The sequence below is a fragment of the Oncorhynchus keta genome, chromosome 30 (assembly GCF_023373465.1).
Source record: "Oncorhynchus keta strain PuntledgeMale-10-30-2019 chromosome 30, Oket_V2, whole genome shotgun sequence".
NCBI classification, from domain to species: Eukaryota; Metazoa; Chordata; class Actinopteri; order Salmoniformes; family Salmonidae; genus Oncorhynchus; species Oncorhynchus keta.
In genome coordinates, this window is record NC_068450.1 from 20,414,323 (window position 1) to 20,436,822 (window position 22,500).

At 42.0% G+C, this 22,500-nt stretch overlaps 3 protein-coding genes across 4 annotated transcripts in view; 1 reads left to right on the top strand and 2 right to left on the bottom strand.

Annotated features, from left to right (window-relative positions):
• LOC118363279 (pro-neuregulin-2, membrane-bound isoform-like) overlaps positions 1-11,405 on the bottom strand; it is a 68,493-nt gene extending 57,088 nt beyond the window's left edge. Inside the window, exon 1 of the mRNA XM_052486876.1 lies at positions 10,207-11,405. Within this exon, the coding sequence (XP_052342836.1) occupies positions 10,207-10,615 (409 nt within the window). The 5' untranslated portion in view covers positions 10,616-11,405. The remainder of the gene's footprint in view (positions 1-10,206) is intronic.
• A 1,410-nt stretch (positions 11,406-12,815) lies between these two features.
• On the top strand, positions 12,816-17,938 carry LOC118374983 (transcriptional activator protein Pur-alpha-like). Its single transcript, XM_052486918.1, has one exon. The coding sequence runs from the start codon at positions 12,872-12,874 to the stop codon at positions 13,712-13,714; it is 843 nt and encodes a 280-aa protein (XP_052342878.1). The 5' UTR covers positions 12,816-12,871; the 3' UTR covers positions 13,715-17,938.
• A 3,159-nt stretch (positions 17,939-21,097) lies between these two features.
• Positions 21,098-22,500, bottom strand: part of LOC118374982 (PH and SEC7 domain-containing protein 2-like) — a 72,194-nt gene continuing 70,791 nt past the window's right edge. For both annotated transcript variants that reach the window (XM_052486816.1, XM_052486815.1), the window contains exon 15: positions 21,098-22,500. This exon is cut by the window's right edge and continues 1,207 nt beyond it. The gene's annotated coding sequence lies outside the window, so the exon portion shown is untranslated.

Below are 22,500 nucleotides of genomic sequence, written 5' to 3' on the forward strand. Positions count from 1 at the left end.
GGGAAAGGTTTTCTGTAACATTTTGAATTCAAGAATTCTTTCTTCAAGAAAAAAATGTAATAAGTAAATGTCAAATGTTGATTCTATTTGACACGAAGGGCTATTCTACACAATTCTCCAAAGTGTGCTTGGTGGTGAGGTGGTGTTTATTAATGTAGGTGGGCTTGGTGGTGAGGTGGTGTTTATTAATGTAGGTGGGCTTGGTGGTGAGGTGGTGTTTATTAATGTAGGTGGGCTTGGTGGTGAGGTGGTGTTTATTAATGTAGGTGGGCTTGGTGGTGAGGTGGTGTTTATTAATGTAGGTGGGCTTGGTGGTGAGGTGGTGTTTATTAATGTAGGTGGGCTTGGTGGTGAGGTGGTGTTTATTAATGTAGGTGGGCTTGGTGGTGAGGTGGTGTTTATTAATGTAGGTGGGCTTGGTGGTGAGGTGGTGTTTATTAATGTAGGTGGGCTTGGTGGTGAGGTGGTGTTTATTAATGTAGGTGGGCTTGGTGGTGAGGTGGTGTTTATTAATGTAGGTGGGCTTGGTGGTGAGGTGGTGTTTATTAATGTAGGTGGGCTTGGTGGTGAGGTGGTGTTTATTAATGTAGGTGGGCTTGGTGGTGAGGTGGTGTTTATTAATGTAGGTGGGCTTAGTGGTAAAGGTGTATGACTTATTAAAATGTATGTACACAGAAAACAAGTGTGCAATAAAAATCTAAAACCAAAGAACAGAATTATTGTCACAATGTCGAGGTGTGAGACAAGGCTGCATTTATATCAATGAATTAGCAGACATGTTGGACCATTCTCCAGCCCCAGGACTCACATTATTTGACACAGAGGTGAAATACCTGATGACTTGGTACTTCTATCACCAACCAAAGAAGGTCTTCAACAGAACATTAATATTCTAGAGCAATATTGCCATAATTGGGCCCTGGCAATACATTTCCAAAAAACGAAAATCATGATTTTCCCCCCAAAAAAACAGATGTCAGAAACACAAATATAAATTCACCCTGAACAACACCTTAATTGAACACACAAAAAATGACACCTACCTTGGTCTGACCATATCTGCATCGGGAAACTTTAATATGGCAGTGAATGCACTCAAAGAAAAAGCCCGCAGAGCAATGTATGCAATAAAAATGAAATTATTCAAAATCAACATCTCAAAAAATTTGGACCAAAATATTTGACAGTGTAATCCTACCAATAGCTCTTTATGGAAGTGAGGTTTGGGGGCCACTCAATAAACTGACTTTAAAATGTGGAACAAACATCCAATTGAAGCCCTACATGCAGAATTCTGTCGGAAAATCCTACAAGTTCAGAGAAATACACCAACTAATGCATGTAGGGCAGAATTGGGCCGTTTTCCAGTAATAATGAAGATACAGAAAAGATCATTAACATTTTGTCTACATCTAAATTCAAGTCCAAATTCAAGTCTGCAATTTAAAGCTCTTCAAACCCAAGAGCTGAGCCCAGAAACGAGCCCTCTCAGTCAGCTGGTGTTGGACCTCACCAACCAAGCTGACACCAGAACTGCTTCAAAAGAAAGAATTCCAATAAGCAAAATCATGAACCAATCAAAGGAATCATCTTTACAACATTGGAAAAACGAAACAAAATCCCAAAGCCGACTAAATTGCTATCTGACCCTAAACAGAGAGAATGAATTGGCTGATTATCTCTACTCTGTCAGAGATACAAAGCAGAGACAGATCCTTACCAAGTACAGGCTGAGTGACCACCGATTGGCAATAGAAACCGGCAGACATAAAAAGACATGGCTAGAGACAGAGATGCACTTTCTCCTTTACTGTGATAAATATTCCTCACAAAGAGATTCATTATTCACAGAAATTACTACATTTATTACACATTTTTATAAATTAAACCCAGAGGAAAAACTAAAAATACTCATGGGTGAAGGAGCAACTGCTCCTCTTGCAGCCAAATATGTATTTTCCTGCGACTGCCTGAGGGACACTGAATAATAACATCTGCATAGTAAGCAGCAACTTACTTATTATTACTATTTAGATTTTATATTTATTATTTATTTAGATTTTATATTTATTACATTTCTACTATTGACTGTTACCATTTTATTGTTATTATTTTTGTATTTAATTTTGTATTATTATTTACTACCATTTTATATTATTATTTGCTATCATTTATAATTTTGTTACAATGTATATTGTATACATTGTTGCTTTGGCAATATTTACACAATGAGAGAGAGAGAGAGAGAGAGAGAGAGAGAGAGAGAGAGAGAGAGAGAGAGAGAGAGAGAGAGAGAGAGAGAGAGAGAGAGAGAGAGAGAGAGAGAGAGAGAGAGAGAGAGAGAGAGAGAGAGAGAGAGAGAGAGAGAGAGAGAGAGAGAGAGAGAGAGAGAGAGAGAGAGAGAGAGAGAGAGAGAGAGAGAGAGAGAGAGAGAGAGAGAGAGAGAGAGAGAGAGAGAGAGAGAGAGAGAGTCCTGTGTCCTTTAACCATTTGTACATTTTTAAAACACTGTATATATATATAATATGACATTTGTAATGTCTTTACTGTTTTGAAACTTCTGTATGTGTAATGTTTACTGTTAATTTGTATTGTTTATTTCACTTTCTATATTGAGAGATAGATAGATAGATAGATAGATAGATAGATAGATAGATAGATAGATAGATAGATAGATAGATAGAGAGAGAGAGAGAGAGAGAGAGAGAGAGAGAGAGAGAGAGAGAGAGAGAGAGAGAGAGAGAGAGAGAGAGAGATTGAGAGAGAGTCAACAACAGAAATGAAATGCTGAAAAACAGCACAACTGAGTTGCAAAATGCTGTGCATGGTTTTAACTTCTGGCTGCTTCCCTGATGTCTGGAACCAGGGGCTCATCTCCCTATCTCCCCTATCCATAGAAGTGGAGACAAATCAGACCCCAATAATTACAGGGGAATTTGCGTAAACAGTAACTTGGGAAAGGTTTTCTGTAACATTTTGAATTCAAGAATTCTTTCTTCAAGAAAAAATGTAATAAGTAAATGTCAAATGTTGATTCTATTTGACACGAAGGGCTATTCTACACAATTCTCCAAAGTGTGCTTGGTGGTGAGGTGGTGTTTATTAATGTAGGTGGGCTTGGTGGTGAGGTGGTGTTTATTAATGTAGGTGGGCTTGGTGGTGAGGTGGTGTTTATTAATGTAGGTGGGCTTGGTGGTGAGGTGGTGTTTATTAATGTAGGTGGGCTTGGTGGTGAGGTGGTGTTTATTAATGTAGGTGGGCTTGGTGGTGAGGTGGTGTTTATTAATGTAGGTGGGCTTGGTGGTGAGGTGGTGTTTATTAATGTAGGTGGGCTTGGTGGTGAGGTGGTGTTTATTAATGTAGGTGGGCTTGGTGGTGAGGTGGTGTTTATTAATGTAGGTGGGCTTGGTGGTGAGGTGGTGTTTATTAATGTAGGTGGGCTTGGTGGTGAGGTGGTGTTTATTAATGTAGGTGGGCTTGGTGGTGAGGTGGTGTTTATTAATGTAGGTGGGCTTGGTGGTGAGGTGGTGTTTATTAATGTAGGTGGGCTTGGTGGTGAGGTGGTGTTTATTAATGTAGGTGGGCTTAGTGGTAAAGGTGTATGACTTATTAAAATGTATGTACACAGAAAACAAGTGTGCAATAAAAATCTAAAACCAAAGAACAGAATTATTGTCACAATGTCGAGGTGTGAGACAAGGCTGCATTTATATCAATGAATTAGCAGACATGTTGGACCATTCTCCAGCCCCAGGACTCACATTATTTGACACAGAGGTGAAATACCTGATGACTTGGTACTTCTATCACCAACCAAAGAAGGTCTTCAACAGAACATTAATATTCTAGAGCAATATTGCCATAATTGGGCCCTGGCAATACATTTCCAAAAAACGAAAATCATGATTTTCCCCCCAAAAAAACAGATGTCAGAAACACAAATATAAATTCACCCTGAACAACACCTTAATTGAACACACAAAAAATGACACCTACCTTGGTCTGACCATATCTGCATCGGGAAACTTTAATATGGCAGTGAATGCACTCAAAGAAAAAGCCCGCAGAGCAATGTATGCAATAAAAATGAAATTATTCAAAATCAACATCTCAAAAAATTTGGACCAAAATATTTGACAGTGTAATCCTACCAATAGCTCTTTATGGAAGTGAGGTTTGGGGGCCACTCAATAAACTGGACTTTAAAATGTGGAACAAACATCCAATTGAAGCCCTACATGCAGAATTCTGTCGGAAAATCCTACAAGTTCAGAGAAATACACCAACTAATGCATGTAGGGCAGAATTGGGCCGTTTTCCAGTAATAATGAAGATACAGAAAAGATCATTAACATTTTGTCTACATCTAAATTCAAGTCCAAATTCAAGTCTGCAATTTAAAGCTCTTCAAACCCAAGAGCTGAGCCCAGAAACGAGCCCTCTCAGTCAGCTGGTGTTGGACCTCACCAACCAAGCTGACACCAGAACTGCTTCAAAGAAAGAATTCCAATAAGCAAAATCATGAACCAATCAAAGGAATCATCTTTACAACATTGGAAAAACGAAACAAAATCCCAAAGCCGACTAAATTGCTATCTGACCCTAAACAGAGAGAATGAATTGGCTGATTATCTCTACTCTGTCAGAGATACAAAGCAGAGACAGATCCTTACCAAGTACAGGCTGAGTGACCACCGATTGGCAATAGAAACCGGCAGACATAAAAAGACATGGCTAGAGACAGAGATGCACTTTCTCCTTTACTGTGATAAATATTCCTCACAAAGAGATTCATTATTCACAGAAATTACTACATTTATTACACATTTTTATAAATTAAACCCAGAGGAAAAACTAAAAATACTCATGGGTGAAGGAGCAACTGCTCCTCTTGCAGCCAAATATGTATTTTCCTGCGACTGCCTGAGGGACACTGAATAATAACATCTGCATAGTAAGCAGCAACTTACTTATTATTACTATTTAGATTTTATATTTATTATTTATTTAGATTTTATATTTATTACATTTCTACTATTGACTGTTACCATTTTATTGTTATTATTTTTGTATTTAATTTTGTATTATTATTTACTACCATTTTATATTATTATTTGCTATCATTTATAATTTTGTTACAATGTATATTGTATACATTGTTGCTTTGGCAATATTTACACAATGAGAGAGAGAGAGAGAGAGAGAGAGAGAGAGAGAGAGAGAGAGAGAGAGAGAGAGAGAGAGAGAGAGAGAGAGAGAGAGAGAGAGAGAGAGAGAGAGAGAGAGAGAGAGAGAGAGAGAGAGAGAGAGAGAGAGAGAGAGAGAGAGAGAGAGAGAGAGAGAGAGAGAGAGAGAGAGAGAGAGAGAAAGAGAGAGAGAGAGAGAGAGAGAGAGAGAGAGAGAGAGAGAGAGAGAGAGAGAGAGTCCTGTGTCCTTTAACCATTTGTACATTTTTAAAACACTGTATATATATATAATATGACATTTGTAATGTCTTTACTGTTTTGAAACTTCTGTATGTGTAATGTTTACTGTTAATTTGTATTGTTTATTTCACTTTCTATATTGAGAGATAGATAGATAGATAGATAGATAGATAGATAGATAGATAGATAGATAGATAGATAGAGAGAGAGAGAGAGAGAGAGAGAGAGAGAGAGAGAGAGAGAGAGAGAGAGAGAGAGAGAGAGAGAGAGAGAGAGAGATTGAGAGAGAGTCAACAACAGAAATGAAATGCTGAAAAACAGCACAACTGAGTTGCAAAATGCTGTGCATGGTTTTAACTTCTGGCTGCTTCCCTGATGTCTGGAACCAGGGGCTCATCTCCCCTATCTCCCTATCCATAGAAGTGGAGACAAATCAGACCCCAATAATTACAGGGGAATTTGCGTAAACAGTAACTTGGGAAAGGTTTTCTGTAACATTTTGAATTCAAGAATTCTTTCTTCAAGAAAAAAATGTAATAAGTAAATGTCAAATGTTGATTCTATTTGACACGAAGGGCTATTCTACACAATTCTCCAAAGTGTGCTTGGTGGTGAGGTGGTGTTTATTAATGTAGGTGGGCTTGGTGGTGAGGTGGTGTTTATTAATGTAGGTGGGCTTGGTGGTGAGGTGGTGTTTATTAATGTAGGTGGGCTTGGTGGTGAGGTGGTGTTTATTAATGTAGGTGGGCTTGGTGGTGAGGTGGTGTTTATTAATGTAGGTGGGCTTGGTGGTGAGGTGGTGTTTATTAATGTAGGTGGGCTTGGTGGTGAGGTGGTGTTTATTAATGTAGGTGGGCTTGGTGGTGAGGTGGTGTTTATTAATGTAGGTGGGCTTGGTGGTGAGGTGGTGTTTATTAATGTAGGTGGGCTTGGTGGTGAGGTGGTGTTTATTAATGTAGGTGGGCTTGGTGGTGAGGTGGTGTTTATTAATGTAGGTGGGCTTGGTGGTGAGGTGGTGTTTATTAATGTAGGTGGGCTTGGTGGTGAGGTGGTGTTTATTAATGTAGGTGGGCTTGGTGGTGAGGTGGTGTTTATTAATGTAGGTGGGCTTAGTGGTAAAGGTGTATGACTTATTAAAATGTATGTACACAGAAAACAAGTGTGCAATAAAAATCTAAAACCAAAGAACAGAATTATTGTCACAATGTCGAGGTGTGAGACAAGGCTGCATTTATATCAATGAATTAGCAGACATGTTGGACCATTCTCCAGCCCCAGGACTCACATTATTTGACACAGAGGTGAAATACCTGATGACTTGGTACTTCTATCACCAACCAAAGAAGGTCTTCAACAGAACATTAATATTCTAGAGCAATATTGCCATAATTGGGCCCTGGCAATACATTTCCAAAAACGAAAATCATGATTTTCCCCCAAAAAAACAGATGTCAGAAACACAAATATAAATTCACCCTGAACAACACCTTAATTGAACACACAAAAAATGACACCTACCTTGGTCTGACCATATCTGCATCGGGAAACTTTAATATGGCAGTGAATGCACTCAAAGAAAAAGCCCGCAGAGCAATGTATGCAATAAAAATGAAATTATTCAAAATCAACATCTCAAAAAATTTGGACCAAAATATTTGACAGTGTAATCCTACCAATAGCTCTTTATGGAAGTGAGGTTTGGGGGCCACTCAATAAACTGGACTTTAAAATGTGGAACAAACATCCAATTGAAGCCCTACATGCAGAATTCTGTCGGAAAATCCTACAAGTTCAGAGAAATACACCAACTAATGCATGTAGGGCAGAATTGGGCCGTTTTCCAGTAATAATGAAGATACAGAAAAGATCATTAACATTTTGTCTACATCTAAATTCAAGTCCAAATTCAAGTCTGCAATTTAAAGCTCTTCAAACCCAAGAGCTGAGCCCAGAAACGAGCCCTCTCAGTCAGCTGGTGTTGGACCTCACCAACCAAGCTGACACCAGAACTGCTTCAAAAGAAAGAATTCCAATAAGCAAAATCATGAACCAATCAAAGGAATCATCTTTACAACATTGGAAAAACGAAACAAAATCCCAAAGCCGACTAAATTGCTATCTGACCCTAAACAGAGAGAATGAATTGGCTGATTATCTCTACTCTGTCAGAGATACAAAGCAGAGACAGATCCTTACCAAGTACAGGCTGAGTGACCACCGATTGGCAATAGAAACCGGCAGACATAAAAAGACATGGCTAGAGACAGAGATGCACTTTCTCCTTTACTGTGATAAATATTCCTCACAAAGAGATTCATTATTCACAGAAATTACTACATTTATTACACATTTTTATAAATTAAACCCAGAGGAAAAACTAAAAATACTCATGGGTGAAGGAGCAACTGCTCCTCTTGCAGCCAAATATGTATTTTCCTGCGACTGCCTGAGGGACACTGAATAATAACATCTGCATAGTAAGCAGCAACTTACTTATTATTACTATTTAGATTTTATATTTATTATTTATTTAGATTTTATATTTATTACATTTCTACTATTGACTGTTACCATTTTATTGTTATTATTTTTGTATTTAATTTTGTATTATTATTTACTACCATTTTATATTATTATTTGCTATCATTTATAATTTTGTTACAATGTATATTGTATACATTGTTGCTTTGGCAATATTTACACAATGAGAGAGAGAGAGAGAGAGAGAGAGAGAGAGAGAGAGAGAGAGAGAGAGAGAGAGAGAGAGAGAGAGAGAGAGAGAGAGAGAGAGAGAGAGAGAGAGAGAGAGAGAGAGAGAGAGAGAGAGAGAGAGAGAGAGAGAGAGAGAGAGAGAGAGAGAGAGAGAGAGAGAGAGAGAGAGAGAGAGAGAGAGAGAGAGAGAGAGAGAGAGAGAGAGAGAGAGAGAGAGAGAGAGAGAGAGAGAGAGAGAGAGAGAGAGAGAGAGAGAGAGAGAGAGAGAGAGAGAGAGAGAGAGAGAGAGAGAGAGAGAGAGGGGTAGAGAACTTGTGTAGATACTCAAAGCATTAGAGCCTGTCTCTCTGTACATCTGGGACTTTGCATGATGAGGTTCCAGTGGTGAGTAAGAGTCTGTCTGTGTCACTGTTGAGTCAAGGAAGTGTGGTCTTTGATGGCAGCATCTGAGCAGATTACCTACACTACAGTCACCCCTCCCTCAGCAAGAATATTTGACACTGAAACTGCTCTGTGGCTAACTAAATAGCTGGAAAACAATGAAAGCACTTCAGCTGCAGACAGGGACTGGTTCAGCCATACAGAAACACACAGCTGACAGAGTCAAACACTCCTAGCACCCTGTTGTCTCCTCTCTATTATGAGCCCTGATAGGTGGAAATGGTGGCTAGGTCTCAACTGCATCCATTTCACCCATCAAGGCCTTTCAAATTACTGGTCATGGGAGCAATGAGAATGAGTTGACGATTTTAAATTGTTGTTGTGTCTCATCATGATCTAGCAGCACCAACCATTCAGGACTGGATGGTTGGTCTCCCTACTTCCTGTCACATGGTGTCAGTCTCCAGGTGTCAGAGAATGTGTACTGTCCATGGTGCTGAAACACTGTCAGGATGATGTTGACATTTGCCTCAGGTAGAGACCAGGGGCTTTATGTATCAAGCGTCTCAGAAAAGGAGTGCTGATCTAGGATCAGGTCTTTCCTGTCCATGTAACCTTATTCATTGTGATCTATAAGGCAAAACCAATCCTAAATCAGCACTACTACTCTGAAATGCTTGATACATGCGGCCCCTGATCATACCGGTATTGTTTCATCATGCTAAAGGTGATGAGCTGAGTAAAGAAAGCTTCAGTTCTCCAGACTATTTGGACACATCCAAAGAATGTGTCACAGAGAATAGAAGATAATGTAACTGATGATTTAAAGAGGCAATAGGCCACTGTCTTACTCTTATCATGCATGACAACAAGTAAAACAGACTGAGAATGGATGGATGCTATTCAGAGGTCAGAGAATATGAGCTGTCCATGGTGCTGAAACATTGTCATGCCTCTCATCTTTAGTGAAGGGCCCTAAAGGACTAAATATCCACCACCTGATCTAACAGCACCAACCGTTTCGGACTAGATGATTGGTCTCCCTATTTCCCGTCACATGGTGTCAGTCTCCAAGTTGTTTGAAAGCTAACTGACATCTGAACGAATACTGATGGGTATTTGAAATGAAACTGTGTCATATTCTGTCAGATTCACTCTTCCCCTCTCTCTCTCTTTCTCACTTTCTCTTTCTTTCTCTCTCTCTGATACCTGTCCACCTCATTCTCAGACATGGGACACTACACTCACACACACTCACGAACACTTTAACTGCCGGCACTGAGGCTTTTGTACAGAATCTATGTTCCATCTTTTGACTCTACATAGCCAAGCATGCCAATATCTTACCAACATGCACACTATAGACAGTAAATAATTTTCATAATCATGGATTGTCCATACCAAATCAATGTGCTTTGTACATAGGAATCGTCTCACTCGTCCCCAGTATTGCCTATTATACATCACTCTCACTTATAGCCAAATGTACTACAGTCTCTAGGATATCTGTCTCACACATCCATGCATGTCCTGGAAAAACGAGCCGTCTTAGTTATGTGTCACCAGGGCATGGATATTTGAACTGTGTCAATCATCACCGATAAGGCTCACAGGGAGACCAAAGACTCCTTATATCACCGGGGTATTAGCGTGCGGCCCTGAAGCGTCCAATGAAAGCTCAACTTACCGCAGTCCTCACACAACACGCTCTCCACATCCTTCTTCAGGTCCGTTCCGCTGGCGTCCAGCGGAGCGAACGATGCCTTGAATACTAAAGGCTCGCCTGTTGGGTCCATGAAAAATATATATCTATGGTTCTCCTCTACAGTAGTGCACGAGGCCTCGGAACCGAAGTCCCCGACGGTCACGAGCTGCTCCCGCTCGAGTCCGCCGCTGTTCACGGGCCATACGTCTAGCACTTTGACATTCACACTGTACGGGTCCCGAGAGACGTTTTCCGGTGAGGAGCGCACCTCGCCCTCGATGACCACGGCGGATCGGTATGCCTGGTCCTGGAGGGAATTGAGACTCGGGGCGTAACAGGCGAAAGAGACCCCGATGACCAGCATGGAGAAATGGACCGGATCAAGCCTCATGCCGTCGGCCGTGGCTCCGTTGCTGCAGTGCTGGGGCGGCTGAGGGGCGCGGATGACGGAGCGGGGTTGAAGTGGGAGACTGCGAATAGGCTCCGATAGCAGGGCAGAGCGGCAGACCTTGTATAAGTGTCCATGCCATCTGTGTCTGCCGCTTTCCCCATACGGTTTCAGATGGGGACACACCAGCCTAAGAACCGGAAACGGCCCGGTTATGCATGGTTAAAAATGTGGTTGCTGCATCCTCCTTCAAACCTATTACTTTCTCTTGAAACGCAACACAAGACTCGTAAATTACCCTCTACTCGAAACCAGAGGTTCTGCATGAAGCCTCTATAGTTTATCCTCTCTCTCCAGCAAATGTCATTGCATGGGTGGGCGCATTGGCTTTCTATAACGGAAAACGAATGTTAGATTTCGCGAACAGAAAAGCACAAATACACACAGCCATACACACACAAGGTCGGGCTTTTTGATCCACCTTCAGAAATGTAGAAATCGGATTACTTTTCAGTAAAACGAAGAGTACGGAAGATAGCTGTTATCTGGTTATCCGGTTAGGCAAAGCCACAGCGCACTCCCTCCAGCCTCGTCCCCTGCACCCCACAAACACGAGCCGCTTACGTGAGCAAACATCACCTGCCCGGCCACTGGCGTCTGCTACCACTTCCTGCGCAAACACACTAATGACCGGAGCCGCGCACCCAACACCCCTCACCTCAAACCACTGACCACGGGTCAATGAAACCGCCTTGAGTCAGAACCACGGGCAACCATGATAGCAACAGTATATGGTTCGGTCGCGGTTCAGTTTAAATAGATTCACCAAACCCAACGCTTAGAGGAGTGCGTACTGAACCACAGGGCTGGCGATCCAGAGAGGGAGGATAGAGACAAGGCTACACTGCGGCTAGTGCGATGACTAACGCTGCGAAAATCTCAATGGTTCCAGTAGTAGCCTAATAGCCTATTGCACGGCAAGCTGTGAGTTGGAGACCCCTCTTTCTGTTTAATCTGGCCAAACCACTGGTTACTATACCCAATAGCCGCTCCACCTATTGAAAGGCACCGGGTCCTGCGGGCATGTTCATACAGGGCTGGAGATTTCTGCACCAAAAGAAAATGAGTAATGTGTGTGATGGTGGCGGAGTGGCTCAGCGTGTGGCCACATGTGAGAATATCGATTACCACTATTGAAGTAATGGGGAAGCCACATATGGATAGGCGGATACATGTAACATGTGTGCTGTTTCCCTTCTCAAACCGCCAACAGACTGACGAAAGATGGCTATGTCATACACAGATACAAGATACACTATGTCATACACAGCTTCATGGTGGTGGTATTTTCCTTTCTCTGCCAGACGCCCCATCCCCCCCCCCAATCAATCAATCACTTCATTCGTTCAAGATTCCCCCGCTCGCGCATTCAGAGCGCAAGCTAGATGTCAGCTAGATGTCCTTGCTTAGAGGTCAGAAAACGTGCGCTGTCTGTGGTGCTGAAACGGCGACAGGAAGATGATATCAGTTAGCGGTAGAGAAGTGATCATACGGTGATTTCTGATCATACTAAGGATATTTGACTGATTTTACCTCATGATATTACAGATCACATTACATAGACTAAATATTGTTTTAATTATTCCCATCTGTCATCAAATTATACGTCCTTTTGATGCTCTGTTTTCATCATCAATCAAATCACACCTTCAACACGTCTGAGTCAATTATCTCATAAAGAGACAAATAAACAGTTATCAGTTAAGTAGACTATTATATATTATTTTACCCACCATGCTGTACATGTACATCAATGAAATACACATTTGTATTGTCTGTCTCTTCTCTGTTCAACACATGGGTAGGCTAGTGTTTCATTCGAGGAATATGTTAGATGCTACAGATGCAGGCAAAACACCTGTTTCTCCCATGACAGATGATGAACATTTTGTGTAATATGAGGATGTTATATTACTAATAGGAAATGGAAATCAGGGACATTATAATGAAGCATTGCATCATCACACATTATTAAGGACTTCGATTTAGTTTAAACGTTACTGAATTATATGCAGCTGCTGCACAGTTTAGGCGCAAACTTGTATATCTTGAACACACCCCTCTCCAAAACTACAGTAGGCTACTTTAATTTCCTTTCTAAAGCGTAGAGCTCTCGCGATATCGGCGGAGTGGTTGACGGGTATTCGAGGTTGCAGCAGGCTGAGGGAGACCGTGGAAGGTAAGCAGGGAGGCAGCATCATGGCGGACAGAGACAGTGGCAGTGACCACGGAGGGCTGGCCACAGGCCCCGGCTCGCTGCCCCCGGGCGCGATGGGCGCCGCGGCAAGACTCCAACACGACACAGAGGAGCTCGCATCGAAGCGAGTCGACATCCAGAATAAGCGCTTCTACCTAGATGTGAAGCAGAATGCAAAAGGCCGCTTCCTAAAGATAGCCGAGGTCGGAGCTGGGGGAAACAAGAGCCGCCTCACTCTCTCTATGTCAGTGGCAGTGGAGTTCCGTGACTATCTCGGGGACTTCATCGAACATTACGCCCAGCTGGGCCCGAGCAACCCGGACATAGTGCAGGATGAGCCCCGGCGAGCCCTCAAGAGCGAATTTCTAGTGCGAGAGAATCGCAAATATTACATGGATCTGAAAGAGAACCAGAGGGGGCGGTTCCTCAGGATCCGTCAAACCGTTAATCGGGGGCCCGGATTGGGAAGCGCACAAGGCCAGACAATCGCGCTTCCAGCGCAGGGACTTATCGAGTTCCGTGATGCTTTAGCCAAACTCATCGATGATTACGGTATGGATGAGGATCCAGCCGAACTACCCGAGGGCACCTCCTTGACTGTTGACAACAAGCGCTTTTTCTTCGACGTGGGTTCTAACAAGTACGGAGTGTTCATGCGGGTCAGCGAGGTGAAGCCTACCTACCGGAACTCCATCACTGTTCCGTGCAAAGTGTGGTCCAAATTCGGCAACACGTTCTGTAAATATGCCGAGGAGATGAGAAAGATCCAGGAGCGGAGTAGAGAGAAACGGGCCTCCGAACTCCTACCGGAGGGCCAACATGGTGACGACGGGGACGATGATTGACGGATTACCGGCTTGAGCAGAAATAAATAAATAACAACAAACAGACTTTATAAACCGACTTTTACTATAAAATATAAAGAGAGAATTCCAAGGGAAGCACCCCACACACAACCTTCACAGTCAGATTGGCAGTACTGTCTCGTCGTTCATTGCTGGATATCACCCACTTACCAACCATTTTAACAGTAAGCCGCTGCTATCAATAACTGTTTGACCTGTAAAATATGAACTGTTTCCTACTTGATTTAAATGACAATGAACAGAGTGTTTATTCCTCTACCAAACAAACAAACCGATTTTGCACACGTCCATGCTATTTCGAAAAGGTTTCCAAAGTGCAAATTTAAAAAATACAAAATAAAAACCGGGGTATAATCCTACATGGAAATGACGACGATCTCCATGTGAAGAAACATCAGCACAAAGAGAAAATAAATAAATAACTTTACCAAACCAAAATCTGAAATCAGATGTAGTTTATTATTATAAGGTACGCAGGAAAAAAAAAAAATTAAAACGCTATCCATTTAATGTGTACCGCAGAACGCAACGCACAGGCTGAAAAATAGATCTGCCAATATGCCTACACCTCTTTTTAAAAGGCATTTGAGAAAGTATTTTATTTGATCGAAAATGTAGCTATAACTCGTTTCTATAATGTCATAGGCCTTCATTATGGAGTCTTTATAAATGAAGAGGAGAGTCTAAATACTGCGCTTCTATATAGGCCTTCATTATGGAGTCTTTATAAATGAAGAGGAGAGTCTAAATACTGCGCTTCTATATAGGCCTTCATTATGGAGTCTTTATAAATGAAGAGGAGAGTCTAAATATTGCGCTTCTATATAGGCCTTCATTATGGAGTCTTTATAAATGAAGAGGAGAGTCTAAATACTGCGCTTCTATATAGGCCTTCATTATGGAGTCTTTATAAATGAAGAGGAGAGTCTAAATATTGCGCTTCTATATAGGCCTAAATGGGCTAAAATCATCTTTACTATTGAATATCTACCCCTTTGCACCATGTCCATTCAAATTTGGACCAATGGTTAGATGAAAAAAGTGCTAACCTAGATATACTAATTATGATTTTGTGAATCAGCTGTATTTAAATCCTGAAATGCCCACGTTTTCTGTGGGCGAGTTTTCTTTTGGGGGGGGGGGGGTGTAAAAACGAGACCGGTGATGGGAGCGCGAGACGCGTAAAAAAGACGCATCAGCGCGCGGCTACATGCATGCAGAGCCGCGTGGGCGCATCCTCTCTGACGTCAGAACAACCTGGTGCCTTATACACTCCACTCGTTTACGTGTTTCACATTGGGGTCGATGTTGATGATATCTCTCTCGACCACTGTATGTTTTCATTGATGAGTACTGTACTGAAGTATGGCTATTGGTCAACACTGATTAGCCAAACCAGAGGCCCTTTTCTGTAGCCTGTCTCCCTCCACAGGTGAGGAGAGCAGAGAATGGCTTCTAGAACAGGAACAGCAGCAGCACTTCTAATGTGAGCATGGATAGTCATCAGAGGTGTGGCGTTGATTCTGTCCACTTCTTGCACCATGTAAAATAAGATGGGTTGTAACTGGACGTGTACAGTAGTCAGTCAGTGGGGATGAGATGGAGACGGATGATGGATGAATGCCCTAAGAGTCCCTTGTGAGGTTTTTGGATGTAGGCCAAGGCAGTATCTTTCTATGGTGCTACAGCCCCAATATAATCCAAACTAGACCGGGCCTGCCAGTCTAATTTGTCACCTTGCTTTATTTGATTTCTCAATGTTACTCTCCACATGATGTTGTCTGAGCAGCAGTCTCCCTCTACACAGTGTGATGACAGACTGTGAGGACATTACATTATAGTGTGCAATATTGTACGTGCCAACCGTGGCATTGTATGTCGTATAGACAAAAAGAAAATACAAATATATGTGTTTGATATTTGAAAAGCATGAGGCTGAATTCTGCATTATAATGGAAATGTGAAGTCTTTCTCTGCATTTAAGTGAAAAGATGTCAAATTAGTGTGTGAGATTTCCCATCACTTTCATATACAATAACCCCACTGTGTTTCAGTGAGTGTAGGCAAGTTTCTGGTGTTTCTCTTTCCACAGATTCGCTACAGAGACACTTCCCCCCTCACAAATCAGATAGCTTATCTCATCTTCAAGTCAGTGTTAAAGGCACAGTCCTCCCCCTTCTGTGTCTTATAATTTAATTGAATAGTATCTTGAAACCTCTGTTTTACTTGGATAGAAGGAGAAAAATTAAACGAACATTACACAATGTCAACAAATTGACATGATGACAGAGGGGGTTGCCCTGACGATGAAGTGACCAACCATTCTGCCTGGGGTGAAGACGAATCATTCTGACAGTTACCCAGCATCCTTTTCTCTCAGTTCAGCATTAAACAATGCCATAGAGGATTTCTTTAAGCGATGATTAACAATCAGCTAGCTAGGTTAACCATCAGTAGCCGGATTTAGAGTATCACTGGGTGGCTTGGATTAGTTTATTAGATCTAAACCTACTCTACTGTACTGCCATCAGACCGGCTGGCATGATGTTGAAGACAGACTGAGCAGTAGTAGGTCTGCTATAATTCCACCTGCCATTTGGATTGGGTCGGAGTTACAAGTGTAAGAACGAGGCCTCGGGATGCATGGGTCCCTATGTGGGGCCCCATATAGGGACCCTATTATATGGCCCTTTACTAGGCCAGCATTAAAGCTACATTGGGTTTCTCTCCTCTTCTGGAGAAAATTATATTCCCTAACACTGCCCCAGAATGTCAGAGATCCTTTGCATAGAGTAACATCCACAGTTTATCTGCTACATTGTGCCCCACACATAAAGCACATTTGAGGCCAGAATTCAGTCAATACGGCACTAATGCTGTGAAAGACCAAATGCTATTTCTACACAGTAAAGGCTTGATTGAATTCAGGCCTCAAATGCGAGAAATGAAGACTGGAAATTCAATCCACCTTTTTCAACACTCTCTTACCTGCCAATCGTAGACATACTAATTCTAACTCATTCAGCTCACATTTTATGTTTGTATGCCTCGCTCTGTAAAACGCACACATTTTTGAAAAATATTAAACAAAAGTGATAATTGTTTTGTCAGTTCACAAGGTGCTATTGGGTACGTTCTGGTTCCGGAGTGGAGTGGTTCTGTGTAGTAGATTCTAGAACACTGCCTATTATAAAGGTACAGCACAGTGTTGGGGTCAGAACCAACTGCCACTGTCCAGAGTGGATGGCTTTACCATGTTGCTCACATTGCACAGTTAATCAATGGTGCACAAAATGGACGCCATGTGTTTTTGTCCGATAATCAAAACCTGCAATGGGTTGATTGAAACTGTGCAGCAGCATGGCTAGTTCAGTTCAGTGTAACATTGGTGGTGGTGATGGTGCTTGTGCGGTTTGCATCAGAGAGCGATGTCTTAGAATAGAATTTATGACCTATTAGAGGTGCTTTGTTCTTCATATTTGTACTTAACAGTGGGAATGTGTATTTTCTGACCAGTGATCTAAACAACAGCTGCATGACCATGGTAATAACCTCTACCAGTCCCTTTGGAGGTTTGCTCTTCTGGAATCTCTCCCACTAGAATTCCAAAACAGACTTAACTAACTTCCATTCATTCTACCAAGCTGTTTAAAGATCTGTTCATCTGATGTTTGTTTTCTTCAGTTCAACTGATCTAGTTTCAGTGTTCTATTGTCACTATGACGTTTCACTGGGCCTTCAAGTTCAGACCAATCGCACACAGACAAAGTCTATAATATGGGCAAGGCCAATCACAATCTTGTTTGTGAAGCCAACAGTCATCTTGGCCATTACTAGCTCAGCACACATTCTGTTTTGCACATACCAATGCAAAGTCCTTCATGTATGCAGACTGTATAGGCTACTGTTATGTACTGGGATGAGACATTGGGCAAAGGGGCTATAAAAGTCAATGGGGAGGAAGGGGGTCAATGCACAATGAACATATCCCATGTCACCGTATGGTCTAACAACCCGTTTATCAACCCTATATTATATGTTGTACCTTTCAAAATATTTTATCTGTGGTGTGTGTGTGTGTGTGTGTGTGTGTGTGTGTGTGTGTGTGTGTGTGTGTGTGTGTGTGTGTGTGTGTGTGTGTGTGTGTGTATATATATATATATATGGTTTGTTAAATATGATGATCCTTTCAGAAAAATCTAACATACAGTATAAACAGGAAAAGCATATTGCTGTTTTTTTTCCTTTGTATTTTATACTTACAGAAAGCATTGAATAAAATGGAGAAATACTTGCACTTTAGATATATTAAGAAAATACGAAATCTGCATATTATTTTTGATAGGGATCTCACATTCAGAGAGTATAAATTACTTTCCAGGCTTCATGACATTGCTGGACAGAGATGTATCGAGTTCTACTTATTTAAGTATATTTTGTCTGTGTTTCAGAAGGTTTACTAAAGTAAATTGCATGATTAACTAGTGCTACACCAATATTGTTATTTTTTTAGTTGGTAGAAATGTCTGAAAACTGTGATAACAGTCCACATGTCCCATGTATAACTTCTTCTCATACATTCTAGAGCAGTTCTTACTTATTTATGGCCTTCCCCTGACTACATGACGATGGTGCTTAAATTGGCTTTGAAAAATCTGCTCATCCTACATCTGGCATCATCATAACTTGCATCTTACTGTACTTCATTACTTTGTTTATGTACTTTCACTACCTTATTAAATTTATGTTGATGGAAAAAAGTGTGCTGTTTTGTACGTTGTTGTTTTAATGTTAGAAAGCCGTTCGTCTGAAATGACTAATTGCAATACACCGCCATTCCTCATGCTCGTGTCTATATGCAGTGTCTGGCTGAGTTACACAGAAAATATTCATCAGAATGGTCCAAAATAACTTCAATATGGAAGTACTGGTAGTGGCGCCAATAGACCTACCTGCTGGTGAAGTGGGAAGTTCGCTAGAAGATACTTCAGGCGCTTTCCAACGTGATGGCGATATGCGATAATGGTGCTAAAATAGGCCAATTCATATGGAAGGCCAAAATGTTCAAATCGTATTACCCGGAAAAAAAATCTCAACACTCGTAATTAGCATTTCTCACTTGGTCAAGAATAGACAGGTTGGCTGACAATGTCGCGAAAATAATGCAATTAAATGGGGCCGGAATCCGTGCTTTATGATTCTGAACTGTCAGATAGCTAGCAACAATGACAAGAAGCTGTCATGCGGGGAATCATAGTTGGCTCGTTTCAGCTGTTTTTAAAAATCTTATTATTGATACCATGTCTTGTTTTGAGGTGTTTTGATTGATTTCATGTCAATGATAATATGGCTAAAATTCGCTAGCTAGCTAACCAATAACTGTAACAATGTGTTTGAAAGACAATCAAATAAAATGTTATTTGTCACATGCTTGGTAAACAACCGGTGTATACTGTAAAGAAACAGGCAGGAAGCAGGTCTCGAACCCTCGACCTTCTAGCCCGAGGTCCGGCGCGCTATCGACTGTGCTGCAAAAGCATGCTCGTGTGGCGGAGTCGATTTCCGCGCTTATAAACCCAGGGTCGTTACAATACCAACAGTGAAATGCTCACTTACAGGCCCTTCCCAACAATGCAGAGAATAAAAAAAGAGAAATAACAGAGAACTAATGAGTCCGAGTTGATATGCAGGGGTATGAGGTATATATAGGTATGTATGTATATATAGGTAGGGATAAAGTAACTAGGCAACAGGATAGATAATAAATAGTAACAGCAGCATATGTGGTGAGTAAAAAGACTTAGTGCAAAAATGGTAAATGAAAATAGTTAAATAGTTAACCAATAGCTCTCAGTCTTATGGCTTCTGTGTAGAAGCTGTTTAATGTCCTGTTGCTTCCAGACTTGGTGCATCAGTAGGGCTTGTCATGTGGTATGAGAGTCTATGACTTGAGTAGCTGGAGTCCTTGACAATTTTTAGGGCCTTCTTCTGACACCGCCTGGTATAGAGGTCCTGGATGGCAGGGTGTTCGACCCCAGTAATGTACTGTGCGATACACACTACCATCTGTAGTGTCTTGCGGTGATGCAGCCAGTCAAGATGCTCTCAATGGTGCAGCTGTGGAATCTTGAGAGGATCTGAGGGCCCATGCCGAGTCTTTTCAGCTTCCTGAGGGGCAAAAGGCGTTGTCGTGCCTTCTTCAAGACTGTGTTCGTGTGTGTGGATGACTGTTGCTGTTAATTCCTTAGTGATGTGGACACAGAGAAACGTGAAGCTCTCGACCCACTCCACTACAGCCATGTCAATATGGATGGGCATGTGCTTGGCCCTGTTTCCTGTAGTCCACGATCAGCTCCTTTGTCTTGCTGACGATGAGGGAGAGGTTGTTGTCCTGGCACCACACTGCCAGGTCCCTGACCTCCTCCCTATAGGCTGTTTCATCGTCGTTGGTGATCAGGCCTACCCCTGTCATGTCATCAGCAAACTTGATGATGTTGTTGGAGTCGTGCGTGGCCACACAGTCGTGGGAGAATAGGAAGTACAGGAGGGGACTAAGCACGCACCCTGAGGAGCCCCCGTGTTGAGGGTCAGTGTGGCGGATGTGTTGTTGCCTACCCTCACCACCTGGGGGCAGCCCTTCAGGAAGTCCAGGATCCAGTTGCAGAGGGATGTGTTGTTGCCTACCCTCACCACCTGGGGGAGGCCCTTCAGGAAGTCCAGGATCCAGTTGCAGAGGGATGTGTTGTTGCCTACCCTCACCACCTGGGGGAGGCCCTTCAGGAAGTCCAGGATCCAGTTGCAGAGGGATGTGTTGTTGCCTACCCTCACCACCTGGGGGCAGCCCTTCAGGAAGTCCAGGATCCAGTCGCAGAGGGATGTGTTCAGTCCCAGGGACCAGAGCTTGGAGGGTACTACGGTGTTGAATGCTGAGCTGTAGTCAATGAACACCATTCTCACATAGGTGTTGCTCTCGTCCAGGTGGGAAATGGCAGTATGGAGTGCAATAGAGATTGCGTCATATGTGGATCTGTTGGGGTGGTATGAGAATTGGAGTGGGTCCAGGGTGTCTGGGATGATTGTGTTCATGTGAGACATGACCAGCCTTTCAAAGCATTTCATGGCTACAGATGTGAGTGCTACCTTGACAACAACTGCTCGTTGTGTCCACGATGTGGATGTGATGTGTATTAGTAATACATTGTGAACTAGCTATGCATGCAAGTCAACAATGTTCTTTAACTCAGACTGAAAGACAACATTTTCCACATTATTTCCTTGCCTGCATTACATTTCTCTTATAGAAACATAGTGCTGAGGCAATATCTCTAGATAAAGAATTTATAATAAAAACATCACCACCAATTTCTATTATATATAAAAGATGACTTTATGAAGCCCTGACAATAATAACTAGTAAAGATGTATTTCACTTTAAACTGCCCTAAACAAACAGAACAACTATATAACATTTCCATTTTTTACAACAAAGTGCCCTAGTAGCTTCATTAGTTAAAAAAAACACATACTAATATTTTAGACAGGATCAGCAAAGTAAAAAACCTCACATTTCTATATTACAACAGCACTGCTCTGCCCTAAAACACTGGGGAAACAATGGTTAGTTAGAACAAGAGCCAAAGTGACAAGGTCGGTCCTCAGAGTAAGAAAGACATAACCAATAAGGTATAAAATGGAAGTTCTGATTCTGAATTCCACTTCAGTAAACAGAGCTAAGGATCAATGATCCAGTCTCATCACTCTGGAATAGAAAAACACAGGATATATATAGCCCCTGTGTCTGGTCTGACCGTGCAAATATTCCGTACCGCTTTAGTGTCGAGAAAGAGATAATAAGAATTAGGGACGCTATCCCATCTGAAGTCCAGTCAGGAGAGGGGGAAGGGAGAAAGAGAAGGGGATGAGTTTCAATGTTCAATGAAGAATAATGTAGTCCAGCAGAACCACTGCCTTCCTTCCTCCCTCAATCTTTCCATGGTTCCGAGAGAGCTGGGTTACTCTCCTTTCTCTGGTCTCCGATATGAATATGATTCTACACACGAGTAAAGCTGTGTTCTGTTCACCACTTCCTCTACTTCTTCTGCTGCTAACCACTTCATCTAGTTCCTCTTCTGCTTACCACTTTCTCTACTTCCTCTGCTGCTAATCACTTCATAAACTTCCTCTTCTGCTTACCACTTTCTCTACTTCCTCTTCTGTTTACCACTTTCTCTACTTCCCCTGCTGCTAATCACTTCAGAACTTCCTCTTCTGCTTACCACTTTCTCTACTTCCTCTTCTGCTTACCACTTTCTCTACTTCTGCTGCTAATCACTTCAAAACTTCCTCTTCTGCTTACCACTTTCTCTACTTCCTCTTCTGCTTACCACTTTCTCTACTTCCTCTGCTGCTAATCACTTCATAAACTTCCTCTTCTGCTTACCACTTTCTCTACTTCCTCTTCTGCTCACCACTTTATCTACTTCCTCTGCTGCTAATCACTTCATAAACTTCCTCTTCTGCTTACCACTTTCTCTACTTCCTCTTCTGCTCACCAATTTCTCTACTTTCTCAGCTGCTCAGCAATTTATCTACATCTTCTGCTGCTCACCACTTCATCTACTTTCCCTGCTGCTCACCACTTCCTCTACTTCCTCTGGTGCTCACCACTTCTGCTACTTCCTCTGCTGCTCAGCCTGTGCAGTCCTGCTGCTTTGTCTTTCAGTCTTTTATTGTTTTATCTGCACTCTGATGATGATATGATAGGA